At 48.1% G+C, this 23,282-nt stretch overlaps 1 protein-coding gene across 1 annotated transcript in view; it reads right to left on the reverse strand.

Annotated features, from left to right (window-relative positions):
- The window catches only part of Tcof1 (treacle ribosome biogenesis factor 1), a 39,386-nt gene that overhangs the window by 10,843 nt on the left and 5,261 nt on the right, over positions 1-23,282 (reverse strand). The window contains exons 3-14 of the mRNA XM_090331229.1: positions 21,255-21,397; positions 16,983-17,044; positions 15,444-15,630; positions 14,745-14,818; positions 11,510-11,722; positions 11,185-11,409; positions 10,682-10,897; positions 8,307-8,438; positions 7,995-8,138; positions 7,704-7,898; positions 7,400-7,609; positions 3,930-4,034 (exon numbers count right to left, since the gene is read on the reverse strand). Coding sequence (XP_090187355.1) covers positions 3,930-4,034; positions 7,400-7,609; positions 7,704-7,898; positions 7,995-8,138; positions 8,307-8,438; positions 10,682-10,897; positions 11,185-11,409; positions 11,510-11,722; positions 14,745-14,818; positions 15,444-15,630; positions 16,983-17,044; positions 21,255-21,397 — 1,906 coding nt within the window. The remainder of the gene's footprint in view (positions 1-3,929; positions 4,035-7,399; positions 7,610-7,703; positions 7,899-7,994; positions 8,139-8,306; positions 8,439-10,681; positions 10,898-11,184; positions 11,410-11,509; positions 11,723-14,744; positions 14,819-15,443; positions 15,631-16,982; positions 17,045-21,254; positions 21,398-23,282) is intronic.

Consider the following 23,282-nt stretch of genomic DNA (forward strand, 5'->3'; position numbering starts at 1 on the left):
CCAGGCCACACAGCTTAGAAGGAAAGCCAGAATCCGAATGTCAGTTTAGTTTTCTTCCCTCTCGCAGATTTTAGAGATGGTCAACTGCCGAGGGGCTGCAAAATAGCATCCCCACCACCTGTGGTCTAGCTGTAGCATATGGCTATCCTGGGGAGGTATTCACAGTTTCACTGCCCCTACTCCAGAGACTGATGCAGCCCTCACCCACACTGACCTAGTTTTCTCAACACAAGCTGGGCAAGGAAGAATCCGTAAATGAAGACTTAAGGGATCAATAAACGAACACAGTACATGACCATTATTTGAATACATTAGATGTATACATTATTTAAATACATTAGATGTAAAATAGCATTCATGAGATAACTGGGGAAATAAAAGACTGCCGGCTGTAGGCCAGTTTTTTAGATGTGACATTGTACTGTGGTTATGCTTAACATTAAAACAACTCTACCATTTTGGGTCAAGGTGCAAAGTGTGATCTTGAAAGCAAGCCATGAATACGGGGGACGAGAGGGCAGGGTGTGTGGGTGTGAAACGAGCTTACTCAGCAGTATGTGACTGAGGAGGCTAGGGATATGATATGGATTCTTTCTTTTTCTTTTTTTTTGCCAGTCCTGGGGCTTGAACTCAGGGACTTGGCATTGTCCTTGGGCTTTCTCAATGTTAGTGCTCTACCACTTGAGCCACAGCACCACTTCCGGCCTTTTCTGTGCATGTGGTTCTGAGGAATTGAACCCAAGGCTTCTGTGCATGCTAGGCAAGCATACTGCCACTAGGCCACACTACTAGCCCTAGATTGTTTATAATTATATATATTAAAGATAGGGTATATATGGATTCCAGGCGGGCTCAGTGCTGGGGCTGTTAAGTGTCCAAGTGTTCACCATCGTGCCCAGTATCACTTTAGTGCCCAGGCTAGCTTTGAAACTTGATCCTGGGATCTCAGCCTCCTGAGTAGCTAGGATTATAGGTGTGAGACACCATGCCCGGCAAGTTCTAGGTCTTGAACTCAGGATTTGGGCACTGTGCTTGGGCTTTGTCAAGCTTAGTGTTCTACCACTTTTGGCTTTTTCCGTGTATGTGATATGCAGGAATTGAACCCAGGGCTTCATGCATGCTAGGCAAGCATCTACCACTAGGCCACACTCATTATACCCAGCCCCTCACTATTTCATCTTTAGGTATACTTATACTTCCTAATTCTTACTGGTAAAAGAAAAAGCAAGGAGCAACAGTAACTCCTTACCATCAGACAAGTCAATCTGGCCAGGAACCCCTTTGTCCAGAATGTAACACTACATACTAGAGGACTGCAAGACTGTTTCCTTCTTCAATCCTCAAGCTGAAGAGACCTATGTGTAACCAGCCACCAAGCCAGGGAGCTCTACCCCTCACATGGCAGAGCTAGCTGGAAGTCTATTCACATTCTGGCCGGTGGGGGAACAAAGAGAGGAGGGCTGCCTAAGAACCTGGAGGCAGGCAGGGCGAGGTCTCTGCTACTTTGCTCTACCCACCTTCTGGGCCTTCCCAGGTACCCATCATCCCCAGAGGCTATGGGAAGAGAAGTAAAGCAATAAGGCAAAGCAGAACACTACCCATGGTGGGGGTGGTGGTGGTGGAGACTGTGTTGAGCTTAGGCCCTTCCTACCCTTGCCAAACAGCCTCCCCCGCGGCCGCTCTGATCTGCCACTTCCAGAGCCGTTCTCCCCATGTGATGAGAAAGAGAAGGATGGGAAGTGGGAGAAGGCTTGCAGTGGAGGGAGGGGATCTATATATATGTGAGAAGACAGAGGAACAGATTGTCGGGGACCAAGTGAGGCAGCGAACCCACTGAGGCAAACAATAGCGTCTCAGGATGTTAAAAGCAGCTCAGCAGCACAAGCCTCCTCCTAGCTCCACCTGCCCACGCCACCCTATCCCAGCCACAGGGCAGTCTCAGGGAGCAAATGTGGGGGCTAGATGCCGAGGGTGGGCCGGGGCAGGAGTGGGGGAGAAGGGTGGAAGGGAACAATGATCAGGTCCATAGGCATGACTGCTTTGTGGTTAAACCCTCCAACTCCTCAAGGTCCAGTTTGCAATAATTCCTCCCTGGGCCTGCTCCATGTAGGGGAAAGAGCACACAGGGATGTATGCACTTCTGCCTAGGAATGAAGCAGTAGACCCCATCAGTGAGCCTTTGGTTTCCTCCCTTCCTTCTGAGGGCCCAGAAGGGATCCACCACACTCTTGCCATCTGCTGAACCACACCTGGGGTGTTTGGACAGTAACTGCTGCTAGCTGTGCCTCTTTCTAGCAAGTCTTGGGTGGCGTTCAGACGGTGCTGAAAACCCTGGCTATCAAACCCTAATCTGTTTCCTTACCATTTCTCTCTTCTCAAACTGGGAGGGTAGGAATCTATTCGTTTTGTTTGGACAAAGTGTGTAAGGGGCATTTAGCGATACATTATACTATATATTATGATGCATTATAATATATGTATCAGTTTCCCTCCATGCCCTGCAGCCAGGGGCTCAACTACCACCCTGGAACCCAGCCTCTTCTGCCACTCATGGGATATGAGGAAAATGGCACAGGAGACTGAGGTAGAAGGGTCAAAAACCCAGGCCAGCCTGGGCGATACAGTGAAAGAAAACATCTGTCGCTAGAGAAATGCTGGATGATGATGTCAGTGATCATAGTTATGCGAGTGGGGACTGAGGGGCTAGAAGTGCTCCAGTTAGGGGAGGCCACAGTCCCAAGCTGTACCCCTCTTCCCAGAATCCTCCTGGGGAATGCTCGCTGCTAGCTTTTTTCTTACTGCTAAAAAAAAAAAAGGGACTCCATATAATCTTCAGTACTAGTATACCAATTTACTGGTTCAGTTTAAGCAGGATGTTCATTTTAATTGTGTTAAACCGCCCCCACACAGAAAAGCGAGGCACCCCCCCTCCCCTTTCCAGCTGTGTGGAACACTTCAGAAAGTGTCTCAGGATTCCAGAGAGCAGAAAGGCAAAAACAAAGGCTGAGCCCTGCAGAGGGGAGTGTGAGGTCAGCAGGGTGGGGATGAGTGCAGAACTCTCACCTTCTCTTTAGAACAAGAACAACAAAAGGTGTTCCCCCGGGGCTCTTGCTGGCTCAGCACAGTGCTTGGCACTGAGGGAGGGTGTTCATCATCCTCTGTAACTGCACTACTGAGATGTGCATCTGAGTGCCCCAACTCTGGGTATGCAAGCAGCACCAGCTTGATGGACTGACAAGCACATGGCACACACTGTGGAGGTGATAGGAGACCCCACAAGTGTGTGGATACAAGATGCCAGCACCATGAAGAGGCCTAGCCAAACCTCCAAGAGTGTGGGCTGAGCCCTGAGGGGGTTGCTGTTACCAGAAAGGGGCCTCTGAAGGCAGAGCAAACGCTGTTTAGATCTCACCCGTAGCACCAGCTTAGCAAGACCCAGGAGAGTGGAAAAACCTTTGAGGTGCCTCGGATACTCAGGCACATTCTCAGGTGAGGCACACAGTGAAGCCTCCTGATCCCCAGGAGGAACAGGAAGACTGGGACCTGGGAGAGGTGTGTGTGCTCCCTTAGTATCTGCAGAGCTCAAGCCTGACCTTCAAATGCCTCGTGACTACAGGCACTCTGCTCAGGAAGGGCCAGTGAAAGGACTTGAGATGCTTAACTTCAGCACATAAACACCACCGGGACCCTACTTTGCAGCTCAAACACCCCAGTGCGGAGAAGGCTGGCCCAGGATGGAGGAGTTGGGGTGTGGAGCTGGGTTTGACCCTGCCCCAGCAGGCAACCATGCATACCAGTGTGCTGAGAGAGAAGAGAGCTACAGTTGTTAAATGCTGTCTTGCATGTGCCGAGATTCCTTGGAGGAAGATGTGACCCCTCTAAGAGCCCTAGGCCAGCCCTGAGCCATGTTTGGAGAAGGTGCAGCCTACCTGGCTAGAAGGCAGCTCCTCATCACTGCTGTCTGAGGACTCCCCTGCATTCTGCATGGGGGCTGGAGTCAGGGCTTTGCTTTTGGCAGTGCTGGAGGTACAATCCTTCAGAGGAGACAGGATTGAACAGAATATGATGGGGGAGTTAGCTGAGGAAGTGCAGCCAGTGAGCAGTTGCTGCCTAGTGTGCCCACAGCCAATGCAAGCACATCCCCACTTGGCTTTTGGATTCTAATCTGTACATGTCATTTCTATTTTTAAAAAATGTCTTTTTTCTTTCCCCCCTTTTTTTGGTGTGTGTGTGGTTGTTACCAGAGTTTGAACTTAGGGCTTTGTGCTCGCTAAGACATTCTACTGCTGAGCCATACTTCTAGTCCTTTTATTTTTGGCCAGTCCTGGAGCTTGAACTCAGGGCCTGAGCACTTTCCTTGGACTTTCTCAAAGCTAGAGCTCTACCATTTGAACCACAGCAGCAGCACTTCTGCCTTTTTCTATGTATGTGCTACCAAGGAACCAAACCCAGGTCTTTGTGCATGCTAGGCAAGCACTCTACCAATAGGCCAAACTCCGGGCCCACTTTTCAGCAGTGGCTACTTTTGTTTTTTGGCCAGTCCTAGGGCTTGAACTCAGGGCCTGGGCACCAAAGGCTAGCACTTTACCATTTGAGCCACAGCATCACTTTTGGCTTTCTTTTCTGTTTATGTGCTACTAAGGAATCGAACCTAGGCTTCATGCATGCCAGGCAAGCAAGCACTCTATCACTAAGCCACATTCCTAGCCCAGTGGTGGCTATTTTTGATAGGATCTCACTTCCTGCCCAGGAATGCACCTGAACCATGAATCACGGCTGGGAGAAAAGGTACATGCTACCACATCAGCTTATTTCACAGATTCTTCTGCCCAGGCTGGCCTGAAAACATGATCTTCCCATTTCAACTTCCCACATAGCTAGATGACAGGTATGTGCCACTGTTCCCAGCCATTGGTTCCGAAGGGGTCTTGTGAACTTTTTATTTTGACATCCTCCCAATGTCAGCTTTCCAAGTAGTTTGAATTACAGGTATGAGCCCTTGCCAGACTCATTTCCTAATTAGGGTGTGTGTGTTGGTCCTGGGGCTTGAGCACTCTCACTTCTGCCACAGCTCCACTTCTGGCTTAGTTTATTGAGATAATAAGTTTCATGGAGGGGCCAGGAGTTTTGCCTAGTGGTAGAGTGCTTGCCCAGCATGTACCAAGACCTAGATTCAATTCCTTAGTGCCACACACAGAGAAAAAGGCAGAAGTAGTGCTGTGGCTCAAGTGGTAGAACACTTGCCTTGAGAAAGCCCAAGGACAGTGCTCAGGCCCTGAATTTAGGCCCCAGGACTGGCCAAGAAAAAAAAGAAGTTTCATGGTTTCTTCTGTCAGGGCTGGCCTCAAATTGCATCCTCAGATCTCAGCCTCCCGAGTAGCTATGATGACATGCATGAGCACCCAGCTTCGTTTCCTAATTTTTTTGGGGGGGGGGAGGGGGGAGGAGGTCATGGGGCTTGAACTCCGCCTGGGCGTGCTGTTCCTGAAATCTTTAGCTCAAGGCTACCACCCTACCCCTAGGCCTGAGCGCTGTCCCTGAGCTCTTTAGCTCAAGGCTAACACCCTACTCTTGAGCCAAGCCCCACATCCCCTTTTCTAGAGGTTAACTGGAGATAAAGAGTCTCAGATCCTTTTGTGCCAGGTTGGCTTTGAACACTGATCGTCAGATCTCAGCTTCTTGGGTAGCTAGGATTACAGGCGTGAGCCATTGTGCTGGCCTTGTTTCCTAATTTTTAAATAAGGCCACTACAATGCACATTGTTGACTGACTCCCAACAATCCTGCCCTGCAATCATCCTTCCTTACACACCACCGAGTGTGTTGTGGTGTCCCTCACTAATGCTCTGCAGAGGGGCAGGGGATCCCAGCCTGGGGTCTGGATAGGAAGCCTTTAAGGTGGTGCTATAGTCCTATGGTTCCCAAAAGCTGGTGGCACTGAGGGGTGGAAGAAATGCAGGTTACTAGGGATGCCACACTGCTGAAGGAAAGACTTTGCAGTAGCTTACTTCTGGACTTGGTACTCTGTTCTTACCCTCCATGTCACAATACTTACTACTCCAGCACCTCACAGAAATCTTAAAACAAAAGCTCTCCATGGGAATGGGAGTTTGGCCTAGTGGTAGAGTGCTTGCCTAGCATGCACAAAGACCAGGGTTTGACGCCTTGGTACCATACACATAGAAAAAACTGGAAGTGGTGCTGTGGCTGAAGTGGTAGAGCTCTAGCCTTGAGAAAGCCTGAGGACAGTGCTCAGGCCCTGAGTTCAAGGCCCAGAACTGGCAAAAGAAAAGAAAAGCTCTCCAAGTTGAGCCCATGGGTTAGTCTGGGAGTCAGGCCCTTAATATTTGCAGTAGTCTGCAACCAGCAGGATACAGCCTGAAAAACAGCTGCCTATGCTGACCACAGCCTACCAATCGGTGCACACTGCTTTGTGAGGTGCTTATCTCTACCTGGGCCCTGTGAACACCCAGCGGTACTTCAATCTCAGCTTCTTCACTGAGCTGCACGCCCAGACTGTATCTCCATTCTCAATGCTTACATGCATGAAGGAAGAAAACAGAAGAAACCTAAGAGGGGATGGAGTTTGTTGTGGGGTGGAGATTCTGTCTTCCTTTAGAAATGTAAGCTGGAGGCATGGACTACTTAATCTAGCAAGTAAAAGGCTCCGAGTTCAAACTCCAGTATATATTAAACTCCTGTATCATAAAATAAAAGAGAAAACACGAAGATCTAGCTGTAACAAGGACACATTTCTACAAGGTCTCAAATAGCTGAAACTGAAAGGCACTGTCCATCCCATCTGCCCTAGCCGCCGCCTTCTGCAGTCTCTCCTGGCACTGAAGCACAACACCTACTCATCACCTAACACTGTTTCCATTACATGCTTGAGCTCAACTGGAGTTTGTCACCCTCCATTTCTGGACATAGCCAGCCCTGCCACCTGCTGTAGCTGGGGAAAAGAAAACATCTTAGGAAAGAGATTCTCCTTCCCTCCTACTGCCCAGAGGTTACCCTAAGCTAGATCAGGCCCCTGGGAGCACCAGCCTTTGTGAGGCCCAGAGGAAGGGGTTTCCCCACCGCCCCACAGCCTATGGCCCCTGCATGGTAGTCCCAGATTTATTCTAACAGGGACAGCTTTGGAGGTTATGCTTGAGGTTGGTGAGAGCATGGGGCAGGCAGCTCTGTTCCAGTGCTGAGAAGGCCCTGCTGGTTATGGGGTGCTGTGGATGTCCTTTATCAGACCAGTTGAGGGGTCTCCAGGTTCTATCTGAGACAAGGAAGCCAGAAGAGGGGCCAAGAATCCTGAAACCAGAGTCACCATCTGTACTTCCTTCCTAGCGGGCCCTACAGTTGTAATTCAATTAACATGTAGGGTGATGGTGGTTTGAAAGCCTCACCTGGCCTTGGGTCACAGCTGCTGGTGTCTCCTCGTCACTATCAGACTCATCACTGCTACTGTCTGAGTCTTCCTCTGGTTTCCCAGCCTGGGGCTGAGGAGCTGCAGGCCCTGTCCTTCCAGATGGTGCTGAAGGGCTTGCTTTCTTGGAGCACTCTTGAGTAGGGGCTGAAGTGGCGCTGACCTGGGCTGTCTTAGCTGAGGGCTTTGTCTGAAGTGAAAATGAGGAAGTAGAGAGAAGGTGGATATACAAGAGCCGGAAAAGCTGAGGCCCAAAGCACACTTACAGCTCTCCCTGGGCCTACCTGGGCTGGCGCTGCCTCCTCCTCACTATCAGACTCCTCGCTGCTGCTGTCCGAGTCTTCTGCTAGCTTTCCAGCCTGGGCCTGAGCAGCTGACGGGCCCGTCTTTCCAGAGGGAATTGCAGGGGCTTTCTTGGAGGACTCTTTAGTCGGAGCTGAGACAGTGCTGACCTGAGCCATCTTAGCTGAGGGCTTTGCCTGCAGTGAAATGAGTGAAAGGAAAGAGCTGGAAGGTGGGCATGCAGGAGCCAGGAGCTGGGTCCAGGGCACACTTGGGGCTCTCCCTGAGCCTACCTGGGCTGGCAGTGCCTCCTCCTCACTGTCTGACTCACTGCTGCTGCTCTCCGAGTCCTCTTCTGCCTCTACAGTTGACCCCTTCTGTGGCTGGCCCTTTGTAGTGGTGGTGTTATTCTGAGGGGTTCTTGCAGGTGGCTTTTCCTACAACGGGAGGGGTAAAGGCATGGAAGGAGGAAGGAGAAAGTGTGGTCCTCCTGGATTAAGCTCCCACTTCATGGTGTGATGGGGTGATCATGATGTGGTACTCTGCCTACGCAGAGCCTGGTCCAGGCTAGGTCACTGTTAGGGGGTCTCCTCTGCCCCATTTACCTTGCCTGGAGTGACTTGTCTTGCTTGGGTAACTGCAGTGGCTACCTTTCCAGGAGCTGTCCCTTTGACTGAAGCTGCCTTTGCAGAAGTTGGGGAGGCTTTGGCCTCAGAGGCTTTCCCCGAGGGCTTGGTCTGGAGGAAGAGAAGGGAATTAGAGACGAGAAAAAGTTGAGAGTGGTAGTCTTGGGAGCCAGGAATGCCCATTCTGTAGTCAGAGCTACACTCAGATCTAACAACTGTGTAAACCAGATTAAATCACATGATCATTTCATCCTCTGTAAAATAAGCCTAGTAATAAGGCTCAACTATAGGGTTTTAATTTTTATTTTATAGTGTTGGTACAGGGACTCGAACATAGTACCCTAGGTGCCCCTTAGTTTTTGTGATCAAGGCTATAGTTCTACCACTTGAGCCACAGTTTCATTTCTGGCTTTTTGTTGGTTAGCTTCGTGAACTTTCCTCCCCTGAGCTGGCTTTAAACTTTGATCCGAGATCTGAGCCTCCTGTATAGCTAGGATTACAGGTGTGAGCCACCAGCGTCCAGCTACCTATAGAGTTATTGTGATAATAGGAGTATTTAAACACATTGCCAGGAGGCATCTAACATACACTCAAATTCACCACTGTAATAAAACCATCCAGAATAAAGGTGTTTCTAGGATTCTTTTTAGCTTGGTGTCCATGTCATTAAGTTCAGATCAAAAGATCAAGTTAAAAGCCATAAAGATAGGAAATACGTTTCTTCCTCCTCTTGGATGGAATGCTAAGGTAACAGTGAGAATTCAAACAGCTATCTAAAGTCTACGAGGCAGGAGCCAAGAACAAGATGGAACATTACAAGTTTTGTTTTGCTTAAACGTAATCTCAAGTCATATCCAGGGAACTCTCACAATGCCTGCCTGGGTCTTCGGTGAATACACAAGAGAGATAGGCACAACAAAGAAGGAACTAAGAGGAGTAATCACTGGGGAAGATCAGAGACGAGATGGCATTGGAAATCTGCAGCATTCTAAGGCACAGAGATGCCAGAAAGCATCTTGCCCCAGCACCTCTCAACTGCCCAGGGAGTCAAGGCTCAAATGTTCCAGCCGTGAGCTCATCAGAACAGCATTTGCTTTATTAAAGGTTCAGGAGAGAGGAGTACACAAATTCTTTCACAGATGGGAGAAAGTCAAAGCCATGAAGCCCACCTGGACTCAATAAGCCAGTGGAAAATAGGACCAAAACCACAGAGAATGTTCTCCAACCACAGTGCAGCTAAATTAGCAATCAACAACAGAAAGGCAGCTGGGTAATGCTAGATTATTTGGAAATTAAACAACCCACCTCTAAATAACCCATGGTTCAGAGAATAAAAATAAAACAGCCCCCTCTAGGGAGAGGTGGGTGGCTCAGGTGGGAAGACAAATGAGTGATCTACACAATGGCATCCTTTGAGGCACTGGGTCCGGCATGTGTGTGCAGCCTAAGGAAAGGGGAAATCTTCCTAGGAAGACTGCACAGCTTAGACCCCCAGGGACATGGGTGTCACAAGACAACAGCAAGCTGGAGAAGCAAAGATTCAAAGAAATGTGTTCACTAGTTTAGGGCAAAAAAAGGATCAATTCATGCCTGAGTGGTTATTGAACAAAAGAAAGTGGCAATTCAAGTAATAAGCAATGACAGATGGGGATAGGCAACATTTTCATTTCTCCTTGCTCTTCGAGGGCGGGAAGTCTGAGTCGTGGCTGCTGCACATCAAGCCTGGCCATGAATGGTCCAGAATTCACCAGACGCAGGCCCCTGACTGGTGTGCAGTCTCACCCTCCACGGGAGAGCTCATTTCTAGTGCACAAGAAAACAACCAAACCCTGATAGACTACTAAGTATGGAATCCAGGAAGTATGCTCCAGGCCCTGTCATCCCCGCCTCCCTAGGGAATATGCTCCAGGCACCCCCAAGTCAGGCTTCCTGGCCTTTACTCTGGCTACTTCTCTGCCTGGAAAACTCTATTCGCTGCTTCCCAAGAGACTTTCAACCCTAAGTTAGCTGCCAGTCTTCTGAAAAGCCCTAGGTGATCACTTGTCTCACTCAGCAAGCCTCCTTGAACACTCCGATCCAGTGGAACAACCTGCACACACTTCCATGACCACTTGGTAGGCCTTTCCAGGGTGAGGACCACAGCAACCGCTGCCCTGACTACCTAGCAGAGCAATGACTGGGCAAGGTGCGTGTGGAAACTCAGGGGGCCATGGAGAAGACGCAGAGAGTTCTGCCGGGTGGAAAACAAAAAGAGGGGAGGGGAACGAGGTTGCCCAGCAGGCTTCTATACACCCAACAACTGACATGAGAACAACCAGGATAATGCCACCTAGCAGCCTTCAGTCCCCTCTCACCTGAGCTGGAGTCACCGCTGCCACTGCTGTCTCCTCCTCACTATCTGATGAGTCCTCACTGCTCTCCGAGTCTTCTTCCTTGGATTGTTCAACCTTGACCTGGGGGGTCACAGGCCCTGTCTTCTGAAGGGACACTGGAGCAGCTCCCTTCCCCAAGGAACTCTTGGCAGGATCTGAGGCAGGTTTGATTGGGAGGTTCTTCCCCAAGGGTTTTGCCTGGAGTGAGACAGAGTAAAAAGAGCTCAAAGAAGGGTGTGTGCAGACCAGAGACCAAGACGGCTACAAATCTTGGCACAAAGGGGATAGGGCATAGGGCTCCTCTTTGTGGGCTCTGGGGGAAGAATCTGGAAGGAATGGGCCTCACTTGGGCTGGGGCTGCCTCCTCCTTACCATCCTCTTCCTTCTCTCTAATGTTCTGAGTCCTTCTACATTTTCTGTCCAGCCTACAGGGTGTAGGCCGCCTAAGATACTTCTCGGGGGACAAGGTGGCCCCTCAGCCTCACCTGTGCAGGGCTCACAGGTAGTGTTACAGCTGCTGGTGTCTCTCCTTCACTGTCAGAGTCCTCTTCGCTGCTGCTGCTGCTGTCTGAGTCCTCCTGCTTCGCTGCCTGGACCACTACAGGCCCTGTCTTCTTCATAGGGGTGGCTGGAGGAGCTCGTTTCTGGGGAGACTCCTTGGCAGGTGTCGAGGCTGCTCTGACCTGAACTGTCTTCACTGAGGGTTTTGCCTGTCATGAGAAATGGGAGTGAGGCGAACACAACTCACAGCACAGATGGCACTGCCAACCTGGGAGCCCAAGGGTGCAGGGGGCTCCCTGCTGACCTCACCTGAAGGGGGGTAACAGACACTGGCATCTCTTCCTCACTGTCAGACTCCTCCTCACTGCTGCTCTCCGCATTCTGCTCTGGCCTTCCTTTCGTGGCCGGGTTAGCCAGGGGACCTGTCTTTCCAGGGGTCACTGGAGGGGTACATGTTGAAGGAGTCTGCCTGGCAGAGGCTGAAGCAGTTTTGACTTGGGGAACTTTCTCAGAGGCCTTTATCTAGCGAGGGAGAAAGGGCAGTTTACTCTCATGATGCCTTCAGAATAAAGCTTGGAGACCCTCCAGGGCTTCCCCCTGACCTTGACTGTGCTGCAGCCACACCAGTCCCCAGTTTCTATTTAGGCTCCACAAGGACCAGGTTTTATCCCTCTTCACCTTCGTGGTCCCTGCTCCACTTGACAACCCTTTGGGGTTCCAGCACACACCTGGCATGGCAGGTCTCATTCTGCTCTGAACTATCCTGCACCCATGGTGGTGATAGCTGGACCCTTGCTAGAAGCACCAGTGCATGTCTGACTAGGCTAGGGAAGGGGATGGATGTGTTGATCCAGAGAAACAACAGAAGCAGCTTTGCTATGAAAAGAATGTGAGTTGGCTTGCCATCCTATCTACTTAGGAAGCTGAGATCTGAGGAAACCAGCTAAAGGCAGAAAAGTCCTTAAGATTCTTATCTCCAATTAGCTACCAAAAAGGCAGAAGCAGAGCTGTGGCTCAAATGGTAAAGCACTCTTTTTGAGTGCAATCACCAAGAGAGAGCTAAGTTCAAACCCCAGCACATACCTATACACAAGGCAGTCTGAATATGGATGGAGTGATGCCCTTAGAAAGAACTTCAGAACCCTAGCAACCTGTCAGTCTCCTGGGGAAAGATCTCAGTCTGGCCTCTTCTCAGGCAGGATAGCTAAAGGCCTCTTCCAGAAAGGTTCAGCCCTGAACCAATCTTCCCAGGAAAAAGGCAACTAACATATTCTAAGAATATTCTCAGGTACATGGAACAGATACCTCATACACACTTTTTAAAAATTTGATTGTCGGGATATTGTGTAGAGGAGTTACAGTTCAATTTGTCAGGTAGTAGGTGCATTACACATACTTTGTTTTGCTTCTTTTCAAATTCTACACCAAAATGGAGAGTATAGAGTTTCTGTGGAAGCTCATGTGAGCTTTTCTGAAAAGCGGATGTCAGTACTGCCAGCCCTTGATCACAGCAAAATTGCCCTGAGCTGGGGAGCAGCATCTACCCTGCCCCAACACCTAGGCCTTTACTGGGTCTACTCCCTCCTCAGGCTCAACACCCTTCAGGAATGACCTCCTACCAATGACCTCCTGTCTTTTCAGCTCTGGGCCTCAGCTCCAATCTCTTGCTGCCTTTGCTGCCTCCATACTTTACACTGCCATAACCCTACCCTACCTATCCATCCTGGGTGTGGGTACTCACGCTCCTCCTAACTCTAATCCCAACAGCTTGCCAGTCCAGTAGGCTTATCCTCGGGATGTATATCGTAAGAGGAAAGGCCCCTGCAGACCAGAAAGGTAATGGATCCCCTTTATCTAGCCTGGTCTTGACCTGAGAAGCAGATAGGACCAGACAATTAAGACCTGGAGTCTTAGTACTTGGGAGAAAAAGAAAGGGGGATCTTGAGCTATGGAGAGAGCTTGTTTCGAAAACCAAAACAGAACTAAAAAAAGTATCTTCACAGCAGAATTAGCTGGGTGGAGGACAGAAGCCTGAGCATTAGAAATGCAGACGGAGGTAAGCAGTAATCACCAATGGAGTAGGCTGCAGCATCCACCCTCTGAGAATCAGCCATCGTCGGCTACAACAGGCTGGAAAGACAAGTTCACTCCTTGGACCCAATCTCCAGGATAGGTATTCTCTGGTAGGGGTATATAATACAGTGGCTCTGCCAGCATCAGGGGCCATAGGCAACCCTTCCCCCTGTGCCTGGTTGCATGCTCCTGTGGGGGCCTCCTCCTCACTGCTCTCAGATTCTGCTTCTGGCTTAAACTTCTCGGGGCCTAGGGTAGCCCTTCGTGAATGCATGAAGTCCTGGGTGGTAGTTAGGAATCGAACCCAGGGCTTCATGCACACTAGGCAAGCACTCTACCATCAAGCCACATTCCCAGACCAATAGATACTATCTTTACACCAGTTTTCTAGAGCGGAACACTCAGAGTTGGCTCACAGGGACCACTGATTACCTGGCCTTGGGGAGCAGACTCAAGTCATTTTACTTGTTCCCTACTTGGTACACACAGAGTCTAGCCTAAGTGGGCATCCATGTGTGGCCCTTAAAACAGCTGGTGTCTTGAAAGGCCAAACCTGCCCTTGGCTTGCCCAGACAGCTCAGGCACATTTGCATTCTTTTTGTGAGATGTCCCTGAGACTTCTAAAATTCTGACTTTGGTTAATTGGAGTTAAAAGAGTCTCACGTCTTTAGTGCCTGGGCTGGCCTTTGAACCACACATGATCCTCAGATCTCAGCCTCCTGAGTAGCTAGGATTACATGCATGAGCCACTGTGCTTGGTATTCATGTCCTTTGCCCCAAACTTTTCTTTGCAATGGAGTGCTGAGAGCCAAGGGCATCCTTACAGCTCCAAAGTGAAAAGGCAAGGCAGGAACAGCCCATACTAGGAATGAGGTAGATGGGGAAACTCAGACTTTTCAGGGTCCCTGGGTGGCGAGGTAGCAGCCTGGGAATCACACAGATCCACTCTTGACTCTAGGTGATCTCTTTCCTGAAGCAGCGTTTGCACTGGACACCCTGTGCCAGCCACTAGCATTTGCCAAGCCACTCCAACAGCTGATCCCTCTTTCTGTTATACACCACCCTCCAATGTGGGCCACTGCCAGCAATCTTTCTGAAACACAATTCAGGCCACCTTACCTTTGAAACAGACACCCCACAGTGGCTTCTCAGAGCCTCAGAACAAAACTGCGGTGGCCCTCCAGCTTGGATGGTGGAGCTGCCCAGTCTATATGTGGTTTCTACCTGTATCTCACGTTCTCTCTTCCAGGCTGTCTCCACCCTTCCCCTACACTGTGCTCCATTGTCTTGTACAGCATCTCACTCCCATAAACTTGGCCCTTCTGCTATTTGGTGTGCCACAAGCAGCCTGAACTCCAATTGCAGCCACAACCTTTCTAGCTCCTGATCTGACTTGGTCATGAGATCTGAGCTCCACCAGGGTCTGGGAGTGATCAGAGAAGGCAACTACTGAAGATGGGGGGGCAATTACCTCTACATCTGTCTCATCACTTGAGCTGGAGGTGTCTTCACTGGAACTGCTGGCCTGGGCCACTGATACCATTCCTGAGGGGTGGACATAACATAGTGAGGGACACCCTCTCTTACTCACCTGCCCGCCCCAGTACATCTGTTATGCCAGCTGCCAGTGAAAGCCCAGTCCAGCACTTGCTATTCCTGTACACAGAGCTTATGTCTACTGTCTCCTACGTACCCCTCCACACCACCTCCCTCCCAAGTTGGAGTCCTTCGTTACCCCTGCTTTCCTATACACCTCTAATGGCCTCTCCAAGGCCAGGATAGGACCTTACAAACGTGCTCTAGGACCTGATGTCTAATATCTCCATTTGCCACCATGTCCATGTAATGCCATGGACTGGAATGCCATCTATGCAAAAATGGAAACCAACCAAGGCTTTTCCACTTAAGTCTCTGGACAACCTCATCGGTCCCTGTGACCTGCAAGAGTGAGAAGTCAGTACATGCTCTAATCCCACACTCTGAAAAGCCCCAGCAGTCTCTATGGAGCTGACCCAGGAGTCAGGAGAAGAGAAATGGCGAGGTGCAGGAGCTTCCTGACATCCAGACAAACTTCTGGATTCTAGACTGTCTCAGAGCTTAACAAAGCAGTGCTTCCGCTTGCATCAGTCTAAGCCCTATCCCCAATCTGAGCAAGTTAGGGGGTTCTTACCAGGCCTGGCACTGGCTCTGAGATTCTGGACACTGCCTTCCTCCTCAGTGTCTGGGACCAAGATGGTATTTGCTGAGGGCTCTGCTAACTTCTTGGGTGACTTTCCAGAGAGTAGATGGATTCCCGCCTTCCCCGAGTCAGCACGTGGCATGGAGTTCACTGTCTTGTTGGCCGTCTTGGTCTTTGCCTACATGGAACAAGAGGGCTAGGAACATTTTGCATGGCATGATGCTTGAGCAGCTTAGCCTGTTGCGTGTAGGCCTGACAAGGCTACTCCTAGGTAACCTGCCTCCTTGAGTCTCATCTCATCTTCATAACTTTTAACCAGTAAAAAGCCAAAGTGGAGGTAAGGCTTGAGTGGTAGAGCACCAGCTATGAGTTTGACAAAGTCAAGTGAGAGCTCAAGGTTCTCAGTTCAAACTATAGGATAAAAACAAACATTTTTTTTTTTTTTAAAAGCAGAGAAAGGCCGGGGCATTGGCTCATGCCTGTTAATCCTAGCTTCTATTCAGGAGGCTGAGATCTGAGGATCCTGGATCAAAGCCAGCCAGCGGCAATACAAAACCGAGACTCTTATCCCCAATTAATCACTAGAAAACAGGAAGTGGGGCTATGGCTCAAGGGTAGGGCAGTAGCCCACAGATGAAGAGCTCAGGGACAGTGCCCAGGCCAGAATTCAAGCCCCATGACCCCATCCCACCCCAAAATAAAAAAAGGAGAGAAAGGACATGAAGAAAATGTCATTAGAGGGCAGAAGTTTGGCCTAGTGGTAGAGTGCTGGCCTAGAAGACCCCAATTCCATATACATAACAAAAGCTGGAAGTGATGCTGTGACTCAAATGGTAGAGCTCTAGTCTTGAAAAAAGCCCAAGGACAGTGCTCAGGCCCTGAGTTCAAACCGGGACTGGAAACAAACAAATCCCTCCTAGCTCACACCAGTAATCCTAGCTACTCAGGAAGCTCAGGCATGAAGATCACAGTTCAAAGCCAGCCTATGCATTAAAGTCCATAAGACTCTTATCTCTAATTAACCACCAGAAAACCCAAAGTGGCCTTGTGGCACAAGGGGTGGAGTGGTAGCCTTGAGCTGAAGAGCTCAAGACAGCACCTGGGCCTAGAGGTCAAGCCTCACAAAGAAAAGAAAATGTCATTAGAGTTTCAGAAGCACAGGTGCCTTGTTCACTACAGTGCCTCCATATCTGGACTTCATCTAGGGTTTCTATGCTTTGACTGGAACTTACTAAGTATGAGCAACAGGTATCAGCTCCTCAGAAAACAGGGGAGTGCAAGGATGACGGAGGAATAAACACGCATACTCAGGTGCAGGATGTTTGGTGACCCACTGTAGAAACTAAGTAGACCCCATCTTACAGAAAAGGAAAGAGACCCAGAAAAGCAAACAGATTCACCAAGATCACACTGGACAAGCTCTTAATCCAGGCTGGGCAAATATAACCCTGTCCTTTTCCATTAAAAGAGATTATTCTCTACTGAACTTCTATTCCCACAGTCAACAATTTGGAAAGTGGTCCCACTCACCTGGACCTTTTCTGGCAAGTCCCCTGCTGTGACCAAAGAGTTGGTAGATGCCAATCTTAGGGCTGAAAAACACAAATACATACCAGGTAAGTCAGCCAGGTAGGCCTTTCTCATCTAAGACAGCTAGGCCAGATTTTACCTAACAAATCAATTGGTACTGGTTACATGCCGATGTGAAGATCTGAGGCTGAGCCCACCCTTGAGAGAAAAGCTCTATGATACATTAGCCATGCCCACTACAGTAATGTAAGTGCTACATTTACATCCTCAAGGGACTCCTCTGTGCCCAGTGATGTAAAATGCTGAGGCCTCCAGAGGGAAAGGACTGGCTTACATTCCTGCCACCCACTACACAACTCTGGTGGATGTTTTTCACACGGGCTAGTACATAGTGGCCCTGAAAGTCCATGGAATGAAGGTACAACAGTCAGCTCCACGCCTACAGAGAAAATGCTTGGAAATCAAGTGGCTCCTTTTTCGTTTTTTTATCAGTAAGGTTTTTTGTTATCAGCTAGGGTTTTATTTATTTATTTATTTATTATTTTTTTTGCCAGTCCTGGGCTTGGGCTCAGGGCCTGAGCTTTCCTTGGGTTTTCTCAAGGCTAGAGCTCTACCACTTGAGCCACAGCACCACTTCTGGCATTTTTTTCTAGGTATGTGGTACCGAGGAATCAAACCTGGGTCTTTGGGCATGCTAGGCAAGCACTCTACCACTAGGCCAAACTCCTGGCCCATTGTTGTTATTTTAAAATAAAGTTTATTAGGATAAAGTAAAGTAGAGAGAAATAGAGGAAAAGACTGCCTATGCAGGAAATAGGAGTAAATGACTCCTTGGGTGGTTTCCTAATGAAGAGGTAGTTGAACCATGAGTTGGGGCCTACTTATATGTGGAGATTTGTAGGTTATCAATGCTTTAAACGAATTATAAATAATTAGATCTTAGACAAAAAAGACTTCTAAGTTGTTATTATAGAGATGTTGCTGCTGGGTAAGGTGGCTCACACCTGTAATCCTAGCTACTCAGGAGGCTGAGATCTGAGGACTGTAGTTCAAAGTCAGCCTGGGCAATAAAGTCAGTGAGACTCTTACCTCCAGTTAATCACTAGAGAAACCCAAAGTGGCACTGTGGCTCCAGGAGTAGGGTGGTAGCCTTGAGCTGAAGAGCTCAGGGACAGGGCCCAGACCCAGTTCTAGCCCCACGACCACAAAAGAGGAGGGGGAGGGGTTGCTGAAAGGAATGGAATGATCTAATTCTTTTCTTGCACTTAAAACTTTCTCCCTCTTTTGGCAATTATGGAAAACTTTAAACATAGTTGGACAGGAAACACCCAGCTCCAGCCACGCTTTACTGTGGTCACCTCATTCTATCCATTGTGTATCTATGTTACCTGCCCTAATGCCCCAGGTGTTCTAGCTGGTATGGCCGCTGCTGTGACAGTGAGGGGGTATGCTGCTCAGCCCCCCCCCCCCCCATAGATTGTGGAGCTTGATCACTGGGCCTGGGCTCTTCAGCTCAAGGCTACCACCCAACCCCTTGAGCTACTTCTTGTTTTCCAGTAATTAAATGGAGACGAGTCTCACGGTCTTTAGTGCAGGGTTTGGCTTTGAATCAGGATCCTAAGATCTCAGCCTCCTGAGCCGCTTAGGATTACAGGGGTGATCCACCAAGCCCGGCTTCATAGTCCCTTTTCCCAGAAAGACTGCTTGCCTAAAAAATGCCAGACATAAATACCATCACGTACATAAATATGTTCATTTATTTTTCTCAATAAGAACTCCAAAAAGGGCCGGGAGTTTGGCCTAGTGGTAGAGTGCTTGCCTAGCATGCACGAAGACCGGGTTTGATTCCTCAGTACCACATACATAGCAAAAAGCCAGAAGTGGTGCTGTGGCTCAAGTGGTAGAGCCCTAGCCTTGAGAAAATCCAGGGACAGTGCTCAGGCCCTGAGCCCAAGCCCAGGACTGGAAAAAATAAAATAAAATAAAATTCTTAAAAAAAAACAACTCCAAAAAAGTGTAATAATAACTCCATTATCACAGCTTTAGAAATTGATTAAATTGAAGCTGGGCTTGGTGGCTCACACCTGCAATCCTAGCTACTCACAGGTCGAGATCTGAGGATCACAGTTCAAAGCCAGCCCAGGCACTAGAAAGGCAATGAGACTCTTATCTCCAGTTAACCATCAGAAAACCAGAAGCAGTGCTGTGGCTCAAGGGGTAGGGCAGTGTCTTTGAGCTGAAGAACTCCGGGACAGTGCCCAGGCCCAGAGTTCAAGTTCCATGACTGACCCCCCAAAAGAAAGAAATTAATTAAACAGTAGCCAGTCAGTATGAAGTGATAGGTAAGCAAGCAGGGAGGAGTGTAGGACAAACAGCAAACTTCTTTTTTCTGTTTTTTTTTTTTTGTATAGTTTAATATGGATTTGTTTTGCATTTATAATTTAGAAAAATTAAACAAGATATAAATTATACATACATCCAGTATGATCACATGGCATTCGTGTGTGTGTATGTGTAGTTCCTGGTGCTTGAGCTTTTATGCTCAAGGTTAGTACTCTTACCACTTCAGCCACAGCTCACTTTCAGCTTTTTGATGGTTAACTGGAGGTAAGTCTCATAAACTTTTCTACATGGGCTAGTTCTGAACCATGATCGTCAGATCTTAGTTTCCTGAATAGCTAGAATTACAGATGTGAGCCATGACTGTCTAGCTAATGAATGATTGATATATATATGTATATCAATATATCTCTATCTCTATTATCTATCTATCTATCTATCTATCTATCTATCTATCTATCTATCTATCTATCTCAAGGCCATGGGGCTTGAAATAGGCCAGGGTGCTGTTCCTAAGCTCTTCAGCCCAAGGCTACCCCCTCCCCCCCCCGGGCATTGTCCCTGAGCTCTTCAGCTCAAGGCTGCAGCCCTACCCTTGAGCCAAGCCCCAGTTCCCATTTCCTAGTAAATTGGAGATAAGAGTCTCAGGTCCTTTTGTTCCTGGGCTGGTTTTGAACCTTGATCCTCAGATCTCAGCCTCCAGAGCAGCTAGGATTACAGGCATAAGCTACCCCACGCCCAGCGCCCCAGCGCCTCAGTGCCGGTTTAGCTAAAGAACGTTTTTAAAAACAGGTTCTGGGGCCGGGAGTTTGGTCTAGTGGTAGTGCTTGCCTACTATGCATGAAGACCCAGGTTCAATTCCCTAGTACCACATATATAGAAAAAGTCAGAAGTTGGGCTATGGCTCAAGTAGTAGAGCTCTATCCTTGAGAAAAGCCCAAGGGCAGTGCATAGGCCCAGAGTTCAAGCCTCAGGACTGGCAAAAAAAAATAAAAATAAATACAAATAAAGATAGGGTTTTTCTATATAGCCTGATTAGACTAGGACATGTTAGGTAGCATAGCTGTCCTCAAATTTTTATGCTTCCCTTCTTCCCCCAAGGGTTAAAATTAGAGGAATACAGGCCAAGCACATGGATGATTTCTTTCCCTGCCCCTTCTCCCTCTTTCAGTGCTAGAGATTGAACTAGGAGGCCTTGTGTACACTGGGCAAGCATTCTACCAATTGAGCCCTCCCAGCCTTCCTTCAGCTTTTCAAAATTCTGTAATGAATATGTTATAATGAATCCCGCATTTCTTTTCTAATCAGAAACTTTACTTTAAAATCAAGAAATTGCCTTCTATAAGAGCAAAAACTGCCTAGGAGACACAGCAATGGCTCTGCTGTGGCAAAAAGAGACTCAAGAAGCAGGGGCTATAGAGGCCTCCACAGGGCCACTCGGCCTATGCTGGAAACCAGCCCAGCACTCACATGCACACTGCCGAGGCAAGGGAAGGTCCTCTCAAAGGAACCCAGTCACTCAGACAAGGGGCCTGCTGCATGGATTTGACTTTGAATTCAGTACTTGAAATTATAATTTACAAAGATTAAACAAGGTATAAATTATACATCCAGCATGGCCACAGTTCCTGTACAAATGCGACCTTTTTTCACATCTAATAGAACCCCAGGACTATGCAGCTCCTAGATCTCACAGGTGGGCCAATCGTATGGCAGAAGTTTTTATGGTTCCTCTTGAATGCCCTGAATTTGGAAACACAATTGTCTGGCACAAAGAAAGCACTTCTGGGACACCTGCCTAATCTCTTTCCTAAGAGATTCTACTAGGGTGTGTCCAGAGGGCAAAACAGAAGAGGATTGTTCACGAGGTGTTCCCAAAGGTGTAAGCTTTTGCACAGTCCCCCTGCCACACCTAGAACAGCGGGCTCTTACTGGCTTTGGTGGCTTCAGCTTCTGCCTCTTCCTCCTCTTCTTCTGAGCTCTCGGAGGTGCTAATAGGGTCCGATACACGAGTCTTCTTGGCTTGCAGTGCTGCATCATCCTCTGCCTTCTGCTTCTGGCCAAGCTCAGAGGTCCTGCAGAACAGAGGAGATTGTCTGTTCCAATACAGTGACAGGACACCTCGATGACACCTGAGAATAACCCCCCCCACACACACACATCTCCCAGGCCCTAAAGGAAATGTGAAGAGTTTAAACAGTTTTGAACTGGGTGGCAGTTAACTGTAGAGCTACTTTGCAGCTGGACCACTGAAATTTCTTTTCTTGAAGAACCTCAACCTCCAAGTAAGTGCCATGGCTTCCAGGAAGTATGATGGATGAGGGCCAAAACCAACTCAGAGCTAGAAGCTAGTCTCTTTCTTAAAGACTTTGACCATGAGGGACAAGTATGAATGAAACAAACTGAGGCAGACAGGGCAATCTCTGCCACACAGATGCTATGGCTAGGGCGCCGTGTGACACACAACAGCTTGAGTACTTTGTCCTTAAAGGAAACAAACAGGCCAGAGAAAAGGCAGCAATAGCCGATAAGGATATCACAGATGTAAGTACCAGCAAGTTATTCTCTGAACTCTTCCAGAAAACAAAAGGTAATACTAATGGGTTAAATGACAGAGGCAGAAGAACAAACATAAAAATCTTACAATACCAAGGGTCAAGAAGTGTCCTTGGGGCCAGGAGTGTGGCCTAGTGGTAGAGTGATTGATTGCCTAGCATGCACAAACCCTACCCTCAATTCCTCTTACCACATACACAGAAAAGGCTGGAAGAGGTGCTGTGGCTCAAATGGTAGAGCAAAAGTGCTCAAGGACAGTGTCTTGGCCCTAAGTTCAAGACCCAGCAGTGGCCAAAAAAAAGATGTCCTATAAAGGAAGAGAACACAAGATAATAGGGAAAGGAAAGAAAAAAAAAAAGAGTGAGGATAAAAGGTAGGAATAGAGATTTGTTGTTGTTTTTTGTTTGTTTTGGGTACTCCTATGGCTTGAATTCAGGGCTTGGGCACTGTCTCTCAGTTTTCTCAAGGCTAACGCTCTACCACAGTACCCTAAATGGGGTTTTACATATCCCCTGCTCTCCTGCTGTGCTAAGTAGCTCTTGTCAGGTTGTGAAACAGTGTTTCAAGTTTCTCTTTGCCAATGACCATAATTGCCCTGGAGGCAATTTCTAAGTCTTGACCTCTACCTCAGTGGGAATTTTAATGAAGGGATTGCAGGGCTCAGAGCAGTCTAAGCTATACAGAGTTTAGTAATCCCTAGCCTGTCCGTAGAATGTAAACAGCATGTCTCCTTATGCCGACCACTGGGAGGCTTCTGTGACTTATCTGCTGATCTCTATTCTCTATTGTAGAGGCTGAGCTGCTTTCAAGTTGTTGTATCCTATTTTTCTGAAACTTTCATACATATTACTTTCCTGAGCAATGGTGATTTGTTCTAATAAGAAACACTAAAAGATGCCTAATTCAGTAAATTCTGTTGTGCTGATCTTGTGAGGACTGTCCCTGAAACTTTTTTGCTCAACGTTAATGTTCTGCCACATGAACCACAACTACTTCTGGGTTGTTGGTGGTTAACTGGAGATAAGAGTCTTTCTGCCTGGGCTGGCTTTGAATCACATTCCTCAGATCTCAGCTTCCTGAGTAGCTAGGATTAAAGGCATAAGCCTTTGGTACCCAGCTTATTTTTTTTTTAATTAAAGAATTTATTAACATTGATTTTTACATCATATTTCAAATGATGTGTTTAACAAACAGGTATTCAAGAAGGGAATCTCTATATACAATCACTGGCACCAGCTTTATTTTTAAATAATAGTAAAAAGAGATGTTTAAAGTAGTGATGCCAATACACCATTGCATTTCATTCATTTGGAAAAGTGCTCCTAATAATTATTGACCACTCTTGGCATCCAGCTTAGTTTTTAAATAATAATAAAAAGAGATTTTTTTAAAAGTAGTGATGTC

Source organism: Megascapheus bottae, chromosome 4 (assembly GCF_031878675.1).
Source record: "Megascapheus bottae isolate mThoBot1 chromosome 4, mThoBot2.hap1, whole genome shotgun sequence".
In the NCBI taxonomy this organism is placed as follows: Eukaryota; Metazoa; Chordata; class Mammalia; order Rodentia; family Geomyidae; genus Megascapheus; species Megascapheus bottae.